At 41.4% G+C, this 23,056-nt stretch overlaps 1 protein-coding gene across 2 annotated transcripts in view, besides 2 other annotated features; it reads left to right on the forward strand.

The window, feature by feature from the left end:
- Positions 1 to 23,056, forward strand: part of CG42673 (uncharacterized protein) — a 49,494-nt gene that overhangs the window by 13,212 nt on the left and 13,226 nt on the right. For both annotated transcript variants that reach the window (NM_001202149.2, NM_168352.2), the window contains exons 3-5: positions 15,220 to 15,291; positions 20,960 to 21,055; positions 21,115 to 21,282. In NM_001202149.2, the coding sequence (NP_001189078.1) occupies positions 15,220 to 15,291; positions 20,960 to 21,055; positions 21,115 to 21,282 (336 nt within the window). The remainder of the gene's footprint in view (positions 1 to 15,219; positions 15,292 to 20,959; positions 21,056 to 21,114; positions 21,283 to 23,056) is intronic.
- Positions 11,551 to 11,814: a mobile genetic element.
- Positions 15,540 to 20,550: a mobile genetic element.

The raw sequence follows: 23,056 nt of genomic DNA on the forward strand, positions 1-23,056 counted from the left end.
TGAAAATGCTTGCCAAAAGATGGTTGCTGTCAATTATTTAGGTATTAATTAAACACTTTGACTGGCGGCTGCTGTTTCTGTTCTGTTCAATCGATTCGATTGACATTCTTTGAGGAGAACGTTGGCCAGGCGTTTTTACCTGCCCAGCTGGACCACACCTCCCCCTCCATCGCGAAGCGACTGGCCGACTGGCTTTTCAATTAAATTTATTTGGCCCCATTGTGCGAGCCGACTCTACGTGAGTCTTGGCCAAATGGCAACTAATTTGCATTTCCAGCCAAGAAGGGGGCCGCATGTGAAGTTAAAAGTTATTGGGCCATAAATAACGCTCTGCCAAATTCTAAACAAACATTTCTTCGACACTGTGTCGACCGTGTTGGGATACTGTGAAAGTTTTCCACTTGATGCTGAATCCAGCGCCAATCCAGCCCAACTTCTGGCTTCCCCAGTTTCGGTGGGTGGAAATTAGCATAAAAGTTTTTGCCGATTCGGTGGTGGAGGGTGCAGCACTTTTGGCATTTTTAGCTCTTACCGCCATCCTATCGTAAAATTTAAGAAATTTTGCACTCACACAGACACACATGTGTGGGACCATAAATGGACCAATTTTCAATGCGTCTTCCGCCTTTTGTTCCGCCAACTTTTCCCATACCAAAAACCACCCAAAAATCAACTTGTGGAACAATCAACATTTTAGTGGGTGGCGGTGGGTGAAAGGGGTTTTTGTTTTAGAGCGGTGCGGCGCCGAAATTGCTTAATTGAAAGCCAAGCCAAATTAATAATTGCCCGCGATTGGCGCCTAATTGTTGCAAATAGGAAAAGGCGTGCGACCCACACCGCGTATACGCAATGTTTGTGTATTCTTTAACGCGCCGCTCTTTTGACCTTTTTCAGCGAGCGAAGCGCTCGTGCTGAAAGCTTTTTCAATTAGCCAACAATTCATTTGCATTCTCGTCGAAAATTATTTCGCACAAAATACTTTAAAAGATTTCGCCGGTTCGCCTTTTTTCTTGATGCTTTTAAATGGGTTTTTTTCAGTTCAGCGTAAGATCAATATGGTTATGGTATATATATCAGTTTAGTTTCGAAGGTTTTATGTCGTAAGTAATCCCATTGACAAGTTTAATCTTAAGCAATTTATTAATGATGCTTTAATTTGTAAATTTCTCAGAAATCGTATTATTTGATAAAGGTTCGCAAATTAATTTGACACTAATTTATTGCCCTTAATACATATTTCGGGAATCTTTGTTGATCTTTAAGAACTTGGTTATATTCCTTAATGCGAATGCGAACTAGAGCGGAATCAGCTTGTTTGCAAGTTTATAGGGCGTGAAGAAAATGTATCCTGCCTTGTCCTGGCTGCGCTCAATTAAATTTTCGTTTTGCCAGAACTCTTGGGCGCTGGGCTGGGCCTTTTCTTTGAATTTTAATTAAAATACATTTTGTCAGCTGTCGCTTAAAGTTGCGAACTGTTTTTTTGGGGTGCCGTAAGCCGCCTCATAATTGGCTGGTAATGTGGGTGGGCCCCCCTTTGGATGGATGAGTGTGGGCACTTGAGTGGGATTATGCAAACAGCAAAGAGAACCAGGACAACAGAACAGCGGCTACCAACCCACTCCTGACCATGACAAATAGTAGGGGGATTCCCTTGTCCTTGTCTAGGCTAAATTAAAATTGTGACTTTGGCACTTGTTGGCATATGAAAACAGTGGCTCTCATTTTTAATGAGCTAACCAAAAGCCTCGGGGGCTAAGGAGTACTTTTCCTGGCCTCCGGTTCTCGAATGTCCCTGGGTCTCTGCGCATCTGGCATCTAAGTTGCTGGGTTGTTGGGTAGCTGGGTTGCTGGCTATCTGGCAGCCGGGATCTTGGCCAGCTCTTTTTTGTGCCCAACTTGGCCAGCAGACGAGTGCGTTTGTCAGTTGGGCTTGCCTTTTGTTATTAGTTTGTCAAGCTGTCGCTTTGGTCTATTGTGCGTGGGTGGGTGCACTTTGCCATGCCGATTATCTCTGTTTTATTTGTCTGTGCCACTGGCTTTCTCCCCTTTCCAAATAATCAAGGGGATCCCCATCTGCGCGCTCTCTCTCAGTCTCTCTCGTTAGGGGCACCACCAACAGATTGTCCTGGCATTTGGCAAAAATAAAAGGACAGCTGTTTTGAATCTATTTCAGCTTTCATTCTTTACACACCTCCTTGGCGTTCGTATTTCTCTGTGGGCCTTTTAATTATTCAATTTTATTTGTCGGCACAACGTGTGTGTTTTTGCCCAGCCCTTGACATATTAATAGAAGACAATCAGGAAGCGAAAGTGGGCGTGAGTGCGTGCGGGGGCGTGGCAGCTGCTGCCTTTAATGAAACCACAGTGAAAGTTTTTAATGAGTTTCGATTCAGTGCACGACGCAGGACCATGTCTAACACACACAATGCCTGGTTGCACTCGAAAAAAATTGAATGGAATTAAAATGAAATAAAAGAAATTAAATTTAAAGTAATTGTGCCAGACAAAATCAAAAATGGCACAAAATCAAATGTTCTTCGTACAAATTTAATGTTTCCATGTAATTCTTGACTTGTTGATGTACGATTTGGTGACTCCAATGTTTATTCATGAGCACATTATCTCTCTGTGCACGCCTTCAATCAGCTGCGTATTTCCTTATTAATTAAGTTTGCTTAACCCAGCATCCCCATACCAATCTACTCCCAACGATTGGCAATTCAAGTCCCCGGGCCACTTTCGCCGGGGCCAGGACTTTCCCTCTGATCTTTGCCAAGGCAAATAAGGAAAAAATATCGAGCAGCAATCCTTCTTGAAGTCACCCACCTTGGCGCCTAGAAGAAGTTTTACCCCGGGAACCTTTGGCAAACTTTGCACGTGGCTTTAATTGCTTTCGTCTTCTTGTCTGCTCTCCACGTTATCTGTGCCTGGCCAGCGGCGAAGGTTTCCCTTTGATTAAAATTACTTTTGATTAGTTAAATGAGTGCGGCACTCGGGATTGTAAAAGTCAATAGAACACAAGAATGCTTGGCAGAAGTAGGTTGTAGAAAATGTGTCGATAATTCAACTGCAGCCTATAAAAATGCCAGTCACACTCGGCAATCTCTCAGGATTTGGCGCAAAGTCCATTGCAACCGATTTCTTCCGTTGCCTTGGAAAATGTCCAAAGTCCTTACGAATGCTCCTTGGAAGCGTGTCAAGTGCAATGCAGTGGAGCCCAAGGGCCAAAGACTACATTGGTCGAGAGGAACATTTGTCTGCCACATGCTTGACATCCAGCGGAAGTGGTGGCCACATATTGCCCGGCCAGTGTGCTCAATAGCTTTTGAACAATGCTTTAATATGCTTTTCAATGAAATATTGAAGATATACATACATATGTGTACATTATAAACAAATGACACCTACATATCGGATGGGCGTGGATTTCGTGTCAGCAGTCTCCCACTGACAGCAGAGAAACATAAATAAATACTGGGAACTCTAAATCATATTTTTTGGCAATGACACAAAAAATCTTTGAAATTCGTTGATAAAAATAAAGCGCTGGCCACTAAAACCATGGACAACGGTGCGTATGCGTACTGTTTGAAATAAAAGGCATGAAAATTGTTTGAAAAGAGTTTGCGATTTCCGGTCACAGCGAAATTGAGCGTAAAAAATATTGCTAAAAAAGTTGAAAAGTAGGTTTATTTCACTTGTTTGCTTCATATAGAATTGCTTTTTAATACTGACGCTCCATTTATCTCCAGCAAATTCAATTTACAAACATCCCCGACAGCCATTATCTAATTAAGAGCTCCATCTTTCGGATCCGTGCCCGATTTCATTGGACTCCGTTTTTCTATTTTCCAAACGACATTTTCCCAGCAATTAAGATAAATGTCAGTTTGGTGCAAAATGTTAAGCAACATTTTAATCAATTTTGTCAATTAAAAAGAATGGACAGACATTTGGAAAAGGCTGCAGCCCGGCGGCAAAAGGGAACTGTGAACCAATGTGAGCCAAACTGACAACGCTTTTCCGTAGGTCGACAAAAATTTAATTAAAAAATTGGCAAAGTGAGGCGCATTCGTCGACGAGCTCTCAAGCAATTTAGCTCATGTAATAGAAGAATCGAATTAGCAAGGAACTTTGAGTCAGCAGCAAAAGTTTTTAGCCATTTTGGAACGTGAATCATGGCATTCCGTTGAGGTATGTCTTATAAATTATTAATGAGCAAGTAGTAAACAATCGAATCGAATGCACAATGCCAGCATTCGGAAACTAAATCGAAAATAAATAGCGCGTCGACAGGTATTAATAGAAAATCGTTCCGTACACCTTGACATTGGCTTTTCTCACGAACAACGAACAACTGGCGAACAATTGTTGCAATGTCCTTATGGGGGAATTCAAGTTGCGTGAGGTGGCTAAAAAAAACTGGCCCCCAATCCAAAATCCAAATTGCTTTTAACTTTTTGCCTTTCAGTTGCGAAAGTCGGGCGAAGTTTACTTGCTTTTTTTTTGTTGCCAGAGCGAGCACACAAATTGCTATATAATGTGCGTGTCCTCGTTTCGAGTTCGTTTCGTTTCTTTGCCATTTTTCTCGCGATTTTCACCGGGAAAGTATCATTAACAGATCGCTACAGGGAGGCAGATATCGCGATTACATTTTCTTTCCTATTTCTTTTTTTTTTTTTTTTGGGTTTTCCCCCGAACTTTGCCTAATGTTTTTCCATTTTCGTTTGTCCACACCCGTTTTTTTTTCCGCCCTGACTTCATAACTCTCATGTTGCGTGCCATTAGGCATTGTCCCCAAAAGAAAAAAATAGTAATACATATCTCGTTTTAATATTTCTTTTACGACTAGAAACATTTCCGCCGACGGCCACACGTTAGGCATATTGATTTTTGTCTCCCTTTTCATATTAGTTAAATTAAAGTTGAATAGCGGCAAATGGCAATTGAAGTGGAAAATTTTAGTTGGCAGCAGCATTTTTCCCCAAAAACTTTCCCGCTGAAAAACGCTTTTCTTCACACCATTGAGCCCAAAATGTGATGGAAAATTGAAGTCCGCCCCGAAGAGTTGCCTTCAACTGTCGGCAGCTGTCAAATTTGTGAAAAAGCTGCACATTCGTCTTGCAACTTCTGTCTTTGGGAGTGGATATATGTTCGGGCCATTTGTCATAGATTTTTCGGTTCGCTTAGTCGACTTTCTTTAGTTTTTTTTTTCTTAGCTGCCATAGGGAGTGTAAAGCTAAAATTAATTGCCAGGCTGGGATTGTATGGCAAATTGCATTCCATTGTTGGCTAGCTGTTGGAATGCATATATCGCTCATACGCACCGTCATCCCGGCTGCCACTTAACATATTCAAACAGGCAATGGGGTGTTCATATTACGCTAACAAGCACGTGTCCTGGCCCCTTGGGGAATGTGTGCTAGCCGGACGTGTTTGTTGGCAATCTGTACCTGGCACAAAAGTGGATGCCAAGAGGATCTAAGCTGCATTGTCTGGCCTGCATAAATTGACTTTAACATGCATTTATGCGCTCCAAAGCACGGCCGTCTGGCTCAGCTAGTACGGCTTTTCCGGGCTCCTCCTAGCATTTTCCTGGCATTTTTGTTGCCCCAGTTAGCCTTGGTAATTATATTTGCTCTGGTCTAATGGGAAAGGCAACGGCACAAGAGCTTCTGTGCCTGATGCACCACAGATGCTATTGTTCTAGTTAGGCAATTGACGCTTCTGACTCGGAACAATAATGAAACTGGATCCGCATCGGTGCTGTTTGTGTGTGCTATCATTTGGGCATCGTTGCTGAAATTAGTTTTACACTCGATTCCAGAGTTTGGCACAGAGGAAAACACACTATATACTAAAAGCCGAAATTGAATTAGAATGTTATTGGTTTAATTATACAAAAATAGTATTCATTTTAAGAAAATGTGCAAAGGTGAAATGAATGATATGATATTTGTTAAAAATGCTTAAGAATCAAGATTCAGCTTGTTGAATTAGTTCATAGATATAATATTCAATATTTTTCTTTGTGTGATCCGAGCTAGAATTGATTATAATTGCGGTCCAGTTTAGCTTAGCTATCTGAACTGGCATGAAATTACTTCATAGCCGATTCTATTCTCGCACGGCGGATGCAGTCATTTAGGCTGATCCGTCGATTGCTAGATGCGGAGGCCAAGTTTCTGGATTTCACTCGCTCGCAGGCGACACAAAGTGAAATGCTCGATGGAAATGGAGATGATGATGGAGTTGGAGTTGGAGGCGAAACAGAAAGCGAACATGGGACATACGGTCATCAAATCAAAGCTCAGCTGCAGCGACCGATTTGGCCATGGATTGAATGGCCTGGGAGTGGGCTAAAGTCAGTCGGTTGCAGGTAGTAGAAAAAGCCAAGATGCACGCACATTGGACATGGCCATGTTGCAGGCAAGAGTCAACATTTGGCGCTGGCTTTGATGCTTTTTACACAGCCTCCAACTGCGACTGCGTCTAGCTATTTCTGGATGTCTGTCTATTCCGACGGTGTTTGTATGCACGGGAAACAATTGGTTGAAGGTTTAAAAATGTACGATACAAATATAAAGAATATATAAAGAATAATAATTTTGGCAAGATCAGAAAGTTTGTACTAAGCAAGGTACCTTAAATTTAGTAACTTATGTATATAAGGTAACATTTTTTCTTCAACAACTTATCTCCGAGTGTAGCTCTCTAGCTGGCTGTATGTTTGTCTGTTCTTGGACATCAATGGCAATTGACCAGGTCTTGCCATTGCCTTTGCCTGTGTTTTTGCTGGCTGCCCTGGCTACTTTTTCATTAAGCAGTCGCGGCAAACACTCCCATCGTTTCGCCTCCGGCTCTGTTGGCCATTGGCATTGCTGAAATTTATTGCGATGCAATTTTAGCCATATATGTACGTGCGACGAAGATTTGCAATTTTGACGCTTTAAAATGGCCAACAGGACCAAGGAGGAGCTGTTGTCCAGAAACATAAAACCAATAATGTACCGACTAATTTGCATTTTGTAAGTAGTATTTTTTGGTTGAGCTAACCACTAACCGGTGAGTGGTAACCCAATTAGATGGAGTTCATTAACCCCACAGTGGCTGTGTTTAAGCCCTGGCAACCCAGCAGGTGGCCAAACAGAAACCAACACAGCTCCAACCGAAACCCCCAATCCCCAACCCCCACATGGCTAAAAAACCACCCCCCAAAAAGCCACACAATTTATTTCAAAAGGCACCGCAAGTAACCAACCAACCACCCACCCAACCATCCAAACACCCAATTGCCAGCCACATCTGCCCAATAATAAGGTTGTTCAATAAAATGTGTGACCGGCCAGAGTAAATCCATGGAAATTGAGATGGGAATAATTGGAGGCGCCAAGCGTTTAAGTCTGTTTAGCACTTGTTTGTGAAATTTACACCAGTCGAATAAAAGGCAGAGGAAAGAAACGCAAATAATAACAATAATAAAATGGTTAAATTGCTGTATAAAAATTAGCGGTCAGCATACACGCACAGTCAGAGGGGGCTGAGGGAGCATATAACGCTGATTGAATTATTAAAGCTGCTAATTAAACGCTTCCGCTCGTTTAGCTGCTGTGACGCATTACTCATACGCCCCGTGCTCTTTGCCCATTTCGCGTCCACTTGTGCGTTTGTGGAAGGCACGCAATTTATTTATTTTCATTTTTGTTTGCGCTTCGGCTTTATTTTCATCCCACAAAGCTCTGGTGCTCCTCCTCTTTGGAGATCTATTCAAAGTTTACCATTACAAAAAAAATAATGTTTAACCTGTTTGTGGCTTGATATAATACGAAACTATATTATCAAATTATTATCATTTAATATTAAATGTGTTTTTGGGCCACTTGGTGTGCAAACACTGCGGCTTTGCACAAAAATAAATAATAAATCAAAATAAATTTAACAGTTTGGCAGATGAAATTTCATTTATATTCGATTCGTTAAAAGATTACAAGTAAAAGATTAATGTTTCTGGTATATATTTTTATAAATCTGTAATTAAAGGTATCGTTTAAGCTACTCCCAATTTTGGCATCAAAATAATCGCCTTGTGCTAAATTGGATTGTTACAAAATAAGATCAAAGGGGATGGAGGAGAGGCCTTTATTGTTCTCATTCTTTTTTGGCCACTGGGCTTTTCTTTCATTACTTTGGTCCATTGTTTGCCTAAGTACTTCCAATTGATTTTCTGCTTTGTTATTATTGTTCCACTTGTGTACGCTTTGTCGCCCTCAGTACTCGTACCCACAATTGTTTATGGCCAAGTCGAAGAGGGTGGTTGTTGGTAACTTGGGTGGCGTTTTGTGTACGATGTTCACTGTCCAAATGGTAACTCGTTTATTGATTTTACCTTTGACTAGTAAACTTTACCGCCACCGTGGTTCCTGTTCTCTCACTCTCTCTCTCTATCTGTGAAAACAGAACCAAAACTTTTGGAGGAAACTTTGCGGCGATGTTATTCCAGCTGAAGTATGCCAAAACCAGGGCACATATAAATCAAGAAGACGTAGATGTTCCGTATCCCAGCACGATACGCTTGTCTAATCCCGGCTCATTTGATTTGCAATTACATGTGAAGAACAAGGCATGTCCACTGTCTGTATGGCATGTTGTATGGTTGTTGTATTCCCCGACTATGCTCGAACAAAACATTTCACTTACCCACAAACACCCACATACGTATGTATCTCTGGAGGGATCGGGGTCAGATAGATCCCGACATGGTTGCCTCATCATAATATAAATACTCTCGCCTCGTGATGCATTTCTTGCATGCTGGCGTGGTGTGGCAGCTGCATTTGCATAATGCATTCCGTTTCGATTCGCTTTGTTTAAAAAGAACCCGAATATCTGTGGGATACTACATAGCATATAGATATATGGGTCACCCCGCTGGACAGCAGCCAACAGAAACTTTTACTTTTCCATAGGGCCGATATAAACTGAACCGAAGTGAACCGAACTGAACTATGGGGCCAATAAAACTTGATACTCCACAATTGAGCGAGGGGAGTTAATGAAGTGAGGCGAAAGTCGTAACAAAGAACAAACAAAGAATGCAACTAAAGTCGCCCCAACTCATATTTTTTTTTTATTATCTCCACTCAGATAATAGTTTATCGTTTTCCCTGTCTTTTCTTTGCTTTTCCATTTCTTTCGCATCGTTTATTATTAGCTTAGAGTTTTATGTCTGTGGAGTGTGAAGTGCACGAAACAGAAAGCATAATTTGTATCTTTTTTTCCACCGGAAACTGACTATTACATGGGCTAGTCATTGATGGATTAGGTGAGTAATGCCTACATATCCAATCGCACTCCATGGCTGGGGCCAATCAAAGACCCCAAAGCCGGCTTATGCAAATGCAGACCCACAGAAAGCAAGTCTTTGGTTTTTTATTAGCCATCCGATGGTGAGACTCACATGCAGGTTTATGGCCAAGTGGAGGGAATAAGTTGGAAGAACACTCTTCATAGAGGTATAAAATTGACAGTTTAAAAAAAAATTAGCATGATATTCATGAATTATTAAGCTAGATTGGAATAAATAAGAAATATGCTTCATTGCTAGACATTACATTTTGCAGCTTAAGAAGAACCATATCTTATGATTTCTTTTAATCAGTCTGATTTTCTCGCAGTGCACTTTTTTGCTCATTTCATTTGCACCTAGCGAGCTTCTTCTTCTATCCGGTGTTTTTAGCACGGTGGAAATTCAGATGTTGATTTAACTTGCACTTAACTTGTTGCCGCGAGTGTTGGCTAAAAGAAAGCATTTCACTTCACGCCACTTAGGCAGCCTGACTTTGCACTTTAGTTTCGAGTAGCTGATAAAGGGGGGCACACTTCCATTTCCAACTGCAACCCCAAATCCCACGACATGATTTATTCGACCAGACAAACTCATTTGTTTGCAGTTTGCATTCGAGCTGCGCATTTTCCCGCTGGCTTAACGGCCAGCAAATTATCATAGTTGAGATATAATAGGGATGGGCGTGCTATTTGCCAAACGATTTGCATTTGCATTTTGGCCAAATGCAATTTGTAGATGAGTGAAGAGAAGACTTGCGTTTCGCTTTCGACCAACCTTTGATTCGGTTTGAGCCAAGTTGGCCTGCGGCAGTGGCCACTTACAGCTCGTCAAATAATTGTTTTAAATTAAGCACAAGCCAAATGCCCAAAGTTATGCATAACAAAAAACCAAAAAGACAGCTCAAAGTTTTGCCCGCCATCTCATTAAGTTGGCTCCTGGCTGGATGATGCTAATGAAATGGCCTGAAACGAGGCTGATGGGTGGTTTGGTTTGCCTGTTGGTTATTGGGCGGGAAACCCAAACGGAAGTTAAGTTGCGCAACAGAAGGGAAGGAAAAGGACTGAAGACAGGATGGCCGAGACAGCAGAAAACTAAAACCCGAGATGAAAGCAAAACAAAAGCCAAGAGGAAGTACAGCAACCAGGAGATGCTGATTATCTGCGGTGGTTTTCACTGGAAGTTGGGCGGTGCAGAAGGTGGCAATGGAATTAACATTATTAGCGAAAATTCTTGGGGCTGCTTTCCCATTCCATCCCTGCAGTTTCAGGTTTAAGTTCGTCCTGTTGAGCTTGTTTTTAAATGTTTTACGCAAGCTTTTCTTTAAGACTGTGCGTTGTGCTCGGGCAGTAAAAAAGGACTTTGCTGTACATACATTTTTTTTTGTGCAATTACTTCAGGAACTACCTTTGTTATATGCAATTTAAGGAGCTTAAACTTTAGCTACTGTTCGTGCTAAATATTTTAATTTAAAACACACTTCATTTTATCATCGCTTTAATTAAATAACTCAAAATACCGAGCTATTAAACCAAGGCCAAGGCAAACTTTATTTAGCCTGCACTCAAAATGAAAAACATTCATCAAAGAAATTCCTCTACACACATGCTTTTTACCCCTGCCGCATCGATAAACAAATGAAGACATCAAATTCTCAATCAACAATTTTAAAACGAATTTCCAATGAAGAGTTCTCAAAGTGGCCAATTAAATGTTTCAATAAACAGCGTCAATTTACTACTTATAAATACCATACGACTTGATCTATTTTCGTTGAGGCTTCAACATATCATCTCGCTTTTAAATTTTCGTTCTATTTTCCTAATTAATTCTTAAATTTCTTACACATGTCGAATTAGTGGCGAAAGAGATTCTCGGGGAAAGAGCAAGAGCTTTTCCGCAGTTATCTCGTTATTTCAAATTTTTCCCCATCCTCTCATATGCTCATTTGCCCTGAAAACTATGCAATGTTTTTTGCATATCAACACACGTGTAAAGCAAATGTTAAACATGAATGTGTGTAAGGGAATATGTGCAAGGGGTTACTGAAATGTACTTTTCACATTTCATAATTTATTACTACACACTAAAAATTCCACTCACAACGAGGTGTTAGCACCGAAAGCTTTTAATGGCATTGACTGCCCAAAAATAGGCTTTATAAATCCGCAAATGTAAGGTATAGTGTTTTTTTTTTTTTTTTTTTTTTTTTTTTTTTTTATGATGATGTTTTTATTATTTGATCAACGCACTGTTACCCATGCGGCAACTTAATTTGATCTGCTTAAATTATTTTATTTTACAATGTGTCTTGGTTACTTAAGACTAACAGATTTTTAATCCTAAAAATGATAGGGAGAATTATAATAGTTGATATAACATAGTAATTATTATTTATTTGATTATTCTAATGAATTTTAAAACTAAGACTTTCTAGGTCAAAACCAGGTTAGGGAGGTCATGAGGGTGGTAAGGTATAGTGTAAAGTAAATAAATTGTTGGTATTATACAGATAATCTTTTAGATATTGGTGATAATACTTAATGCGATTCGATCTTGATGGCATCCTACTTATGAAGCACACTCAAGTGATTTATATTTTAAGTACAATTTTATGTTTAATCTCTGTTTTCGTATCCATCGAAACATAAAACCCCTTTAGTGGATTAGCATTTAAAGAAGGAAAAGCAATTGGTAGCACCCTGCAGCATTGCGACAAAAAATGTGCCACCAGGGTCAGGGGTTGCGTGTACACATAAATGTTTTTTTATATTTCATTTCTTTTTTTTTTTGGGTAAATAAACCGAGAAAAATTATGTTTTCAACGCTTCAGCCCGTCGTAGCCGGCAAAGCTGTGCAAACAAATGTTTCGCATTGTTGAAAGGCAAATCCAAAAGAGCAAAAGGGGCAGTGGAAGGCGAACATGAAAGCTGGTCCGGCCTGAAGCGCCATTAGCCATGGCCGAAACGCTGGCGGAAGGCTGAAAGGCAAGCCAAAAACCAAATCCTTTTCCAGAGTTTTTCACATTTTTTATGCAGCGCCAAGGGGCTTTCTTTTATTCATTTTTCGCATATTTTTTTTTGCCGGCCAACTAAGCTGTTCTAATCTGTTTGTCGTTGGGCCATCGGCTAAACGTGGTCCTCAAGCCATTTACAAGCCATCTAATTTTTTGTGTTGCACCCCCTTCAAATCTCTTAATTCAACATTCAATTTCTTGATGATCTTAGTCGGGATTTATGGGGTGACTGTAAGAGCGGCTTAATTGCTTTTTTTTGCGAACAAATGGCAGGTTATATCTCAGGACACCTTGAGCATTTCGACTGTTTCGTACTGACGTCACACGGAGAGGGCCAACAGACGTGGCCAGCTTTTGACTTTTAACTTGTCTTTCGCCCGAACGATCAAGTGTAAATAAACAAATGTATGAAAATAGAACTGGAAGTGGGGAAAATCGATTTCATTGCTCGCAATTAATGGATGGTGAAAACGCCATAGAAAGTGGAATAAGAAACGTGAGTTTTTTTTTACAAAACTCATAATCAAAACAGAATCAACAATATTTACCAATAAACGTAATGCGGGTCATAAACCTTTGAAACCTTAAATTGTATACACAGAAAAAATGTCTTAAACAACCATTTGCTTAAGAAAACCAAACAATTATTTGTTATAGCAATAAATGGGTAATAAACCGGAGTATCCTTAAATAAACAAGTATGTATGTGTGAACGTATTAAAGCGAAAGTAGATTACTAACAAAAATCTTGTAAAATCATATCTAATAACTATGAAATTTTGAAACAGTTAAAACGAATCCATATCGTTTGTTGTTTACAAAGGTAAAGTTATGGCCTTAAATAAAGTATGAACTCGGCTGCGAGCGAAGGCGTCTAGTCCCACGCAAAGATGTATAAAAGTTTACTACTTTGCAGGACGAAAGGGTCCACTCTTGGCTGGGGTTTTAATCAAAGTAAATGAATTTAAACGAAGCGACGAACAAAGTCCAGCGGCTATTTGCATAGAGCCGTCGCACTGGAATGGTTTTTAAGTGAAAAAAAGGATGCGAATGGCACTGGGCGGGGAAAACTGAAAGGGAAATAGAGATGGAGATGTGGAGCGAAAGGCAATAGGAAAAGCTAGGCAAAAAAGAGTGAGCGAAACGCTTTTCCGAGTCTGAAGTTGGTTTTCTTTATTTTATTTGCGCGGGGATTTGTCTAGCTAGGAGAGGATAAGCGCTCTGTGTATCCTTGATCCTTTGTGTTTGCATGAATTTAATGCAATCCAAATATTTGTGGGCGAGAGTGAGAGTTTCGTTTCTGCCTTTTTTTTCGCATTTTCGCTTTTTTCCCATGCCATTTTCCTTCTTTTCTACTCCATCTTCGGCTGCTTTTCGCTTTGTAAATGGCTTTTATGGCCTTACTGCCGGATGGCTTTTGTGGGAAGTTTAAAGCTTCGCTTCATAACCCTTTGAATGGCAATGGCATGCAAATATCTATTTATATGCCCTGGCATGCTTGGATGTATGAACTTCAGCGAGCGAGTATTTTAAAAATATTTATACATTTTTTTTAACATCTGCATAATCATAAGTGTAGTCGGCAGAAGTAAACATACGCCTTTACTGACTAATAAACTGCCTTCCAGACTTTTAGGGCACATGGCCTTCGTCAGGGCGTAGGTGGAAATCAATTAGCACTGGCATTACCTAACTCAGTTGATGTTTCTCTAATAATTTTCTCAATTAATGTGAGAAAATCTATTTTCTGCCGAATATCAAAATTTGACTAGTGCTATTTTTGGATTCGTGTGAAAAAATATGGATTCGGCACACGCCATATCCCTTATATCCACAGAACAGAACATTAATCATCCAGCAAATTAGGATTCGCAGAAATTCATCGCAATGTGGCGCAAAAACTTTCGATTTGTTTACCATAACTTGACATAGATCATGGAGAATAGACATATGCTGGCTGCCATAAATAGAAACCTTCTATTATCGTGAAATATTCCAAAATAAATATCTCCATAAGGACATTCGGCGAGGCGAAAGGCATTTCCAACGAAAAATGAACCCTCTTCACTACATACTTATTTCAATTGTTCGAATAAGTGTAGCGTGTGTGTGTGGGTGTGTTTTTGCATATATCTGATGGAATGGGAGGCGTTGGGGGCGTGACTGCTATCTCATGCACATTTTGTCACTGTCAGTCGACGATGGCATCATCAGCGTATCTTTCACTCTGCTGGTTGGACGTGGTTGTTGTCATGTCATTTCGCATTTAAATTGTTGTTGTCACTGTAATAAAATTCGCAGATCTAGGTCCATATCTACGCATTTGTTATCCTTGAGCTGCATTCGCCGTAAAACAAATACCCGAAAGCAAACAACACAAAAATTGTGCATTAAAATTGCAATTTTTATTTTCAAACAATTGCTGTCACCGCAGTTTGCATTCAGTTTTTGGCCATAAATTTGCACAAATCCACCAAATTTATACCCATATGGTTGAGTGACAGCGAAATGAAAAACATATATGAGTTTAGCAATTGATGGATCGTGGCCGATGTAAAACTTGGCAAAGGGCAGTTCGTCGCTTAAATTTAGAAAATTAAACCAACTATAAATAGGAATGCAGCTTACTGTGTCGAGGCTGTTGGCAACAGAATCGCTTGCGGTTACTATATATAAATTATTTTATTGCTGCAATTTTTGTTATACATATATATTTTTGGGGAATTTTAAGAGGTTTACAATTTAATTAATTAACTTGTTTATAAAGCCTGTCACTTTGGCTGTTGGGCAAACATGAAAATCCTTTGTGGCCATTGTTTGAGCATTCAACAATAACAAATATCCTTTATATCCATTGCAGTTCGTTGGCTGGGAAGAGGTGCCACGACCGAACACTCGAGCCGAGATTGTTCAGGCCATGCGACGCATAAGGGTGAGTATTACGCATACGCCGCGTGGCACGCAAATGAATTTGGAAGCGTGGCGAGTGGAAAAGTTAACAGATTTCCGAGCATAGGATATTCGCATCTCCGGCTGCCAATTAAAGAAACTTTTTATCCGGGCTACAGGCGGTTTTAAAGGTTTTACATTTCACCATCTCCCAGTCCCCGAAAAACAGGCAACACTTTGCGTTTGCCAGCGTCGCATACTTTGATTACCGTTACACACATATATGTACATTTTTTTTTTTTTTTTGATGTTTTTATTATTTGATCAACGCACTGTTACCCATGCGGCAACTTAATTTGATCTGCTTAAATTATTTTATTTTACAATGTGTCTTGGTTACTTAAGACTAACAGATTTTTAATCCTAAAAATGATAGGGAGAATTATAATAGTTGATATAACATAGTAATTATTATTTATTTGATTATTCTAATGAATTTTAAAACTAAGACTTTCTAGGTCAAAACCAGGTTAGGGAGGTCATGAGGGTGGTGTCGCTTGAGTCTTCTTCTGACTCTAGTCCGAGGGTCAGCATTGACCACAGCTGCAGTTCCTAGCTTCCTTGCTAGGCTGTTGGGGTGTACATTAAGCCTTTCCATATATTTTTGGGCGATGTTCTGGAGCTTGTCTCCTAATTTGGGCACCTTGAGGTCGCGTTCGATGTCTCTTGTTCTCATATACCAAGGAGCCCCCGAAATTCTTCTTAAGGTCTTCGCCTGTAAGATCCGGATCTTATTAAGGTGACTCTTCGCAGCAATGCCGTATACCTGCAGACCGTAGAACAGGCAGGGGGCCAATATGGACTTGTAAATATTGACCTTGCAGCCAAGCGACAGTTTGTTGCGTGGTGCAATGAGCCAAGACATCCGAGCAACCTTGGTTCTGAACGCTTGCTGAATATTTGTGATGTGCCTGCTGAAGGTGAGCTTCCTATCGAGGGTAATACCAAGGTATTTATAAGCCTGATGGTGTCTGATCAGTCTCCCATTCAGACTGACACCCGGACAGCTACCTGTTCGGTTGGCGAACGTCACATTGGCACACTTCTCAGCGTTGATGCGCACATTCCAGTTCTCAGCCCATTGCTGGAATGCATCCAGGTATTCCTGTAGACCAGAAGTGGCAGCCAGGATACTTTTACTTTTCGTGAGCACAGCAGTATCGTCAGCGTAGGTGGCTATGAGCACATCTTCTTCGTCTACCTCTGTGACTGGTGTGTGAGTAGGCATGTCCGAAGCAAAAACTGAGTATAGGGTTGGGCCAAGAACGCTTCCTTGAGGAACTCCAGCTGCAATTGGCTTGATTGTTGATTTGTACCCATCAACAGAGACGTGGAATGTGCGTTCTTCCAGGAAACTTTTAACAACCAAATATAGCTGCGGCGGGAACAGCCTCTTCGCTTTGTACAGGAGCCCAGGGTGCCAGACTCTGTCAAATGCCTGTTGAATATCAAGAAAGGCACCTACTGCATACTCCTTGTTTTCCATAGCTTCCAGAGCAAAGTTCACTACTCTATGTAGTTGCTCAGGAGTACCGTGCTGCAACCGGAAGCCAAACTGAAATTTGGGAATCGCTTTGGTAACATCCTTGCATGTGAGCAGCCTGTTTAGGATCAGCCTCTCCATAATTTTACCCAGAGATGGGAGTAAGCTGATGGGCCTGTACGAGTCAACGTCTGTCGGTGTTTTTCCAGTCTTATGGATCATAATTATGCTCGCCGATTTCCAAGCTTTCGGAAAGTAGCCAACATCAAGAACGCTGTTGAATATTAAGACAAGGAACTGCAATGCTTGATCTGGGAGAAGTCTAATGGTTCTATTATCAAGAAGATCTTCTCCAGGAGCTTTCTTAAGTGGCAGCTTGGCTATTAAATTCTTCACTTCTTCCAGTGTGACAGCACTCGGAGGCAGGCTCATTTGAAAGGGCGATTCCAAGTATTCTTCAACCTGACGACAGAGACTTTCCGGTGCATAGTTATAGGGTGTAAAACGTTGCTCAAGGTTGTTAGCGAACACTTCAGTTTTTTCCAAGCTAGTGCGACACCAGCCACCAGACGGATTTTTGATTGCTGATTTTGGGGTGGGCTGAGCTTTGAACCGTTTCGTGATACGCCACAGTGAGTAATTTGTGCTCGCGTCAGCACCCAAGTTATCCAAGAAGGTATCTATTTGGGCCTGCTTTCTTCGAGCAAGGGCCTTATGCAGGCAGTTGGCCAGTCTACTGTGGATCTGTTGCATGCGGGGATCACCTGTTCTAGCATATTCTTTTCGAACTCTTCGTTTTAGCCTGAGCAGTGCCAATATACTGGGAGGAAGTTGAAGTGGTCTGGAGGCCTCTACTTCATGCCGATTTCTCGGTGCAGCAAGCTGAGCAGCCTCACTTAGTTTGCTCATGAAAAGGCTTGTGGCATTATCAATGTCCACCGCCTCCAGAATTTGCATGTTTACCTCACTCAGCTGTTCAAGATGGGTTTTGAATATGTTTATGTCAGCATTATGGGCAAGTAGACGTACGCGTTGTGGTTTCTTTAGCGGTGTAGCGTGCAATACAGCCAGAATAGGAAGATGGTCCGACGAGAGTTCCTGGAGAGTTTGTACATCTAGCCTGCCCATGCCGTACCCACAGGTTATAAAAAAATCAAGGGCTGATGGTGTTAACAAAGGGTTGTAAGAGTAGAAAGTGGGTTCGCCCGTAGCCAGAACTTGGTATTGCCCATGTGCAATGACTTCTTGCAACATTTTACCTCTAGGACAGGATCTTGGGTTCCCCCACCATGCATGTTTGGCATTGTAATCACCACCAGCAATAAATTTGTTGCCTAGCGCAGCAAACATGGATTTGAAGTCATCTACTATCCATCTTTCTGCTGGAGGTAGATAAACAGCAGCTACAGTGACGGTCCCAACCGATGTTTGCAGGTGCACTCTCGCTATCTGCCTGTCATTAGTAGAGATAGGTGTCAGAGGGCTGTGACAAAGTCTAGATTTTATGATGACTGCAGAGCCACCTCTACTGTTACCACTGGGGTGGTGGGCGTGATACATAAGATACCCTGGGAGATAGATGCGCTGACCAACTCGCATGTGTGTTTCCGTGGTAAGCATTACGTCTATATCGTGATCGCTGAGGAATATCCGAAGCTCCTCAGAGCCCCTTGTTAATCCGCGAGCGTTCCACAATCCGATTTTTAAGGTTGGTTGAGTCATTTAGGAATACGTGTAATTAGAACCTGAACCAGTTCTCTGAAAGCTTTATTAGCCTCTACAGTTTCGTGTATAAGCTTAAATAGTTCGTCCATTCTCGTATTGATGGCCCGAATGGAGTTGTCTAACGTCATAAATTTATTGTTAAGGCTATTGTCCGACGTTGGTATAACTTCAGCCTGCACAGTAGCACGAGCCCTAGATTGAGTCGTGTTGCGTCGAGCAATATCAGCATAAGAGATGTTGGTTCTTAATGCCTCAGCTGGTATGTAACCGCTTGAAGAACGTTGTGGAGGTTTGAGTGTGGCAATATTATTAGTCATCGGTAGCCTGGACCTTGGTTTTAGCTTCTTGGCTTTCTCTGCTCTGACAGGGCAGCTTTTGTCTGTCGAGACATGATCACCACCACAATTTATACACAGACATACGTCACTTATGCACAAAGCGGACCCGGTCATATGGGGACCACTACATTTACCACAAATAGGATCCTGGGCGCAATAGTTCTTAGAGTGTCCAAAAATTTGGCATCTTTGACATTGTAGCAGTTCTTTTCTACGTGTAGCGCGCTCAACAGTGACTCTGTATCTGCCAAGTCGAGTTATCTTAAGAGACTCTTTAACATTCGGGCCTTGTTTAAGATTAATATAAAACAAATTTTGTCTAGTTTTGAAGTTTTTTGTAGCTTCATTATCATCTTCGTTTACCTGAATGTTCTTCCAGTCAGACTTTCTGGGGCAATAGATATTAAGGACCTCATAGCCGTGATCACTAAATGCTTGTTCTATCTGCGAACTAGGAACATTAGCATGGATTCCTTTAAGCACTACTCTGTAGGGTTTTTCTTCTTTAAGTTGGTGATGCCAGAATTGACAATTTAACTTATTTAGTTCTTTTACAGCGGTGCGGAAAGCATCAGGGTTGGCTGTATAGATTCTGGATACACCAAATCTAGAGGTGCGGATGTAGTAGTTTGAGGAGCCAATACTCAGATTAAGAGCCCGTTCCAAGGTGACCGGATCACTTACACTTGGTACGCATATGGCTGGGGGTTTGCTATATTTAGCGGATTGTCCACCACCATCTCGGGCAGCAGAGTCTTCAATGTCAGAATCAGCATCCGACACGTCTTGCTCCATATTCTCCGCTTCAGCAGACAAAAGCGCGAAGCGATTGTTATTTAATGCTGCTGCAGTGGAGGTAGAGGCCTCCTCATTGAGTGGCATAGTGGCCTGCCTTTTAGTTTTACGGCTTGGAGAAGGGGTGAGGATAGGTAATGGGGGCTGAGACACGCCTTTTCGTTTCCTGTTGACAGTACGATCATGTGCTTGAAAGGGGCATTTCGCTTTAGATGGCTTATTGGGCAGTGATGACAGAGGTGTCGGCAGTCCATTGTCATAAGGCGTAGTTGGGCAAATGCTAGTGGTCACGGTTGTGCAATCAGTGTATGTAGGAGTACAGATCATGTTGGCCTGTACGTTAGAAATAGTGCAGGTAACACTTGCATTGGTGTTGCTGCTGATTGTCACCATTAAGCTGGAGACCGTAGATTGAGTTGGCATACCTTCCAGGTTAGGGGAAACAACTGCACAGCTGGCGCGGAGTTGGGAGCGTAATTCTCCTGGCTCAACACCTGCTACTTTCCTCATTTTCTCAAATTTATCGCACCCATTGCTAGGTCGCGATTGAGCAAATGAATTCTCCATTATATCAATTGTCTTTATACTTATGCCGTATAATGCAATTGATATTTACTAAACACGATAAGATTTACCGGTTTACTTGTAAGGTAAATTGTAACAACCTCCCGCTTGCGCAGCGCGCAGGGCGAGGGGCAAAAACAACACAGCTTAGAAATTGCTAGTTGCTGATAAGTTTCGCGAACCGAAGCCGTCACCGTTATGCAGTGACTAAAAATAGATTTTGTTTGTGAGATAAGCACACGATCTGCGCAAATGTTTGTGATGGATCACAATTACGTTTTTGTTTTATCCGCGACTTCTGTGAACACGTCCACTCGATTGCTCATCTCCCATGCGACTATATATGTACATATGGCCAAAAGGCAAAAGGAAGCTGGCTCGAAGAGAAAAAAATACCATTCTAGTAGCATAAAAAGTAACGAGGCTTGTTTATTCTTTCCCTTTTCCATCGCTCCACGAAGTCGTGCGTGCCGTGGCTTAAACCGAGTTAGTCGGGTTTTCTTCTTCTTTTGGGGGTTTGTGTTAGTATGTGGGTTATTGTGTATTGGCCCTGTCTGTCAGCTGATGGGAATGGAGAAGTGGAGCAGGGAAGACGTGGTAAATTTGGCGCTTGTTATTGTCATGTCTGTGCCATTAGGCGAGCCGTCACAGGCAGTCAAATGTTAATTGAAAATTCTGGAATTACGTGAAATCGGCGGAAAACTTATACAGATACATATTATTCGTTTTTTTTTTCTACCCCACAGTACGAGTGCAAAGTGCAGAATCTGAAGAAGCGAAAGGTCACCATTCACATATCGGTAAATGGCGTGCGCGTTGTGCTCAAAAAGCGCCGTCGAAAAGTAAGTCAATGCCTAACTACATATATATGCTTGGTATAATTGAACTACTTGTTGTTTAGAAAAAGAACTGGACCAATGACCCCGAGGACATCGAGTTGCTCAATCATCCCATCTATAGAATATTCTACGTGTCCCACGACAGCAGCGATCTCAAGATATTCAGCTACATAGCGCGCGATGCCAGCACGGATACGTTCAAGTGTTCCGTCTTCAAAAGTCACAAAAAGGTGAGTTTCCAGATTCAAATGTTTGCCCTAGGCTTTTACTTTTACCCCGCCCCATGAAATGTTTATGTCCGCAATTCGCATAATGCGCGGACTACATGTGACTTACTTGACATAACGATTACCATTCGCACTGCATCCCGCATCGTCATCCATGGAAGCTCTAAAAATAGGAATCCGGCTCTTGTGCAAACTGTCTAGTGGCATGCAGCTTTTTGGCTAGTATCCAGCATTGGAAAACCGAAACGAAAACAACTAACAAATAAACAAGAAAAAAATATGCACGCTATAAAGAGCAAAGTGCAGTTTATTAGATGTGCTAAAATTGCGTCCTATTTGATCTAGTTTCCATTAATTAGTAGAGACTAAAAGTGGGTGGAAAAATACTGGGAATACAAATTTTTCGGAAGCAGACTAATTAAAATTCACTTTTTTTAAAGCTACAAAAATATAGCACATTATGATGTGTAAATAAACTTTGAGCTAATAAATAGCAAAATTCATTAAAACTTTTTCGAATGTTTATTAACCAAAATTTGTCTATGTAAATTTCCATTTTTACTTAATTAAAAATATGCGAGTTATTCAAATTTTAAATTTTAATTTTATACCATTTTGCTTGCTTATAACCATCTGTGTCACTTTCGCCATCACTTCTCGCATTCGGTTTCTATTTATCGAACCAATGATTCCATGGTTATTTTTCATTGTCAATTTGGCTGAGTCTAGACCAATTTTTCATTGGCCATTACAGCGCATTGGGATCTATACAAGCCCGGCGAAAAGTAAGTCGCAACTGTCCATCAGTCCGCTGGCCAGCCGGCACATCCATTTCCGTGTTATATGACTATGGCTATGGCCAGTGGATCGGCAGAGATTCGGCCATTTGCGCTGCGACATCGCCCCCCATTAAGCTATTGCCGAGATTAGCAAAATAAATAAATCAGATTTTACTTTGTGTTCGCCTGGGGGAAATGCATTTGCTTTGATTTCGCTCCGAACGCGGTCTCTTGGTTAATTCCAAATCAGATATGTTCCAAATTTATGATTAAAGAGCACGAGAGAACGCAAAAAAGAATCGTCTGGCCTTCAACTTCAGTCGCTAGACAATGTCAAGTTGGCATTTCTATTTTTTCCTTTCTAATTAACAAGCGGACTTCTGGGGAAAAAATTCCAATACATCAGAAGACGAAGTCGATGTATTTTTGGTTTCTCAAAACGTCTGACAAGTGACACACAAGAAATTAAGGCCAGAGGTAGAAGGGTAGTAAGCATATGTGTACAGCGGCATTATCATTCGCACGACGACTGCACGTGTCGAAAATCGCGCATACGCCGTGTGCGTCAGAGGAAAGCTTTGTTGCACCTGAGACAGGCATTGGATATACAAGTATCATCCAGGCGTTTGTTGTACATGCTGCAGCCAAGTGCAACGCAATTTGAAAGCTGAATACAACACAAACTCGGGGCAGACAAAGCGATAAAAGGTATATGATTAATGGCTAAACTGGAGCCAAAACGGAAAATGGCCGAAACAAGTGAAGATCCCTGTTTTGTTTACTTCCGCGAAACACAAAGCAGTGGCGTCACAGCGGTGCCTGCAATCACGCATACGCCGAGTTGGACCGGCCTTAGGGGGTTTCGCCGATCGGTTCGCAATTTGATTTCGTTGGAACGGCAAAGAAAAAAGCAAAACAAACGCAGCATGTAGCCATGTAGATGTGGCCAACAGCTGAGCGTAAAAGCTTAGCGGAAAAAGCTTTTCCATTTAGCCGGC

Source organism: Drosophila melanogaster, chromosome 3L, assembly GCF_000001215.4.
Source record: "Drosophila melanogaster chromosome 3L".
Taxonomy (NCBI): Eukaryota; Metazoa; Arthropoda; class Insecta; order Diptera; family Drosophilidae; genus Drosophila; species Drosophila melanogaster.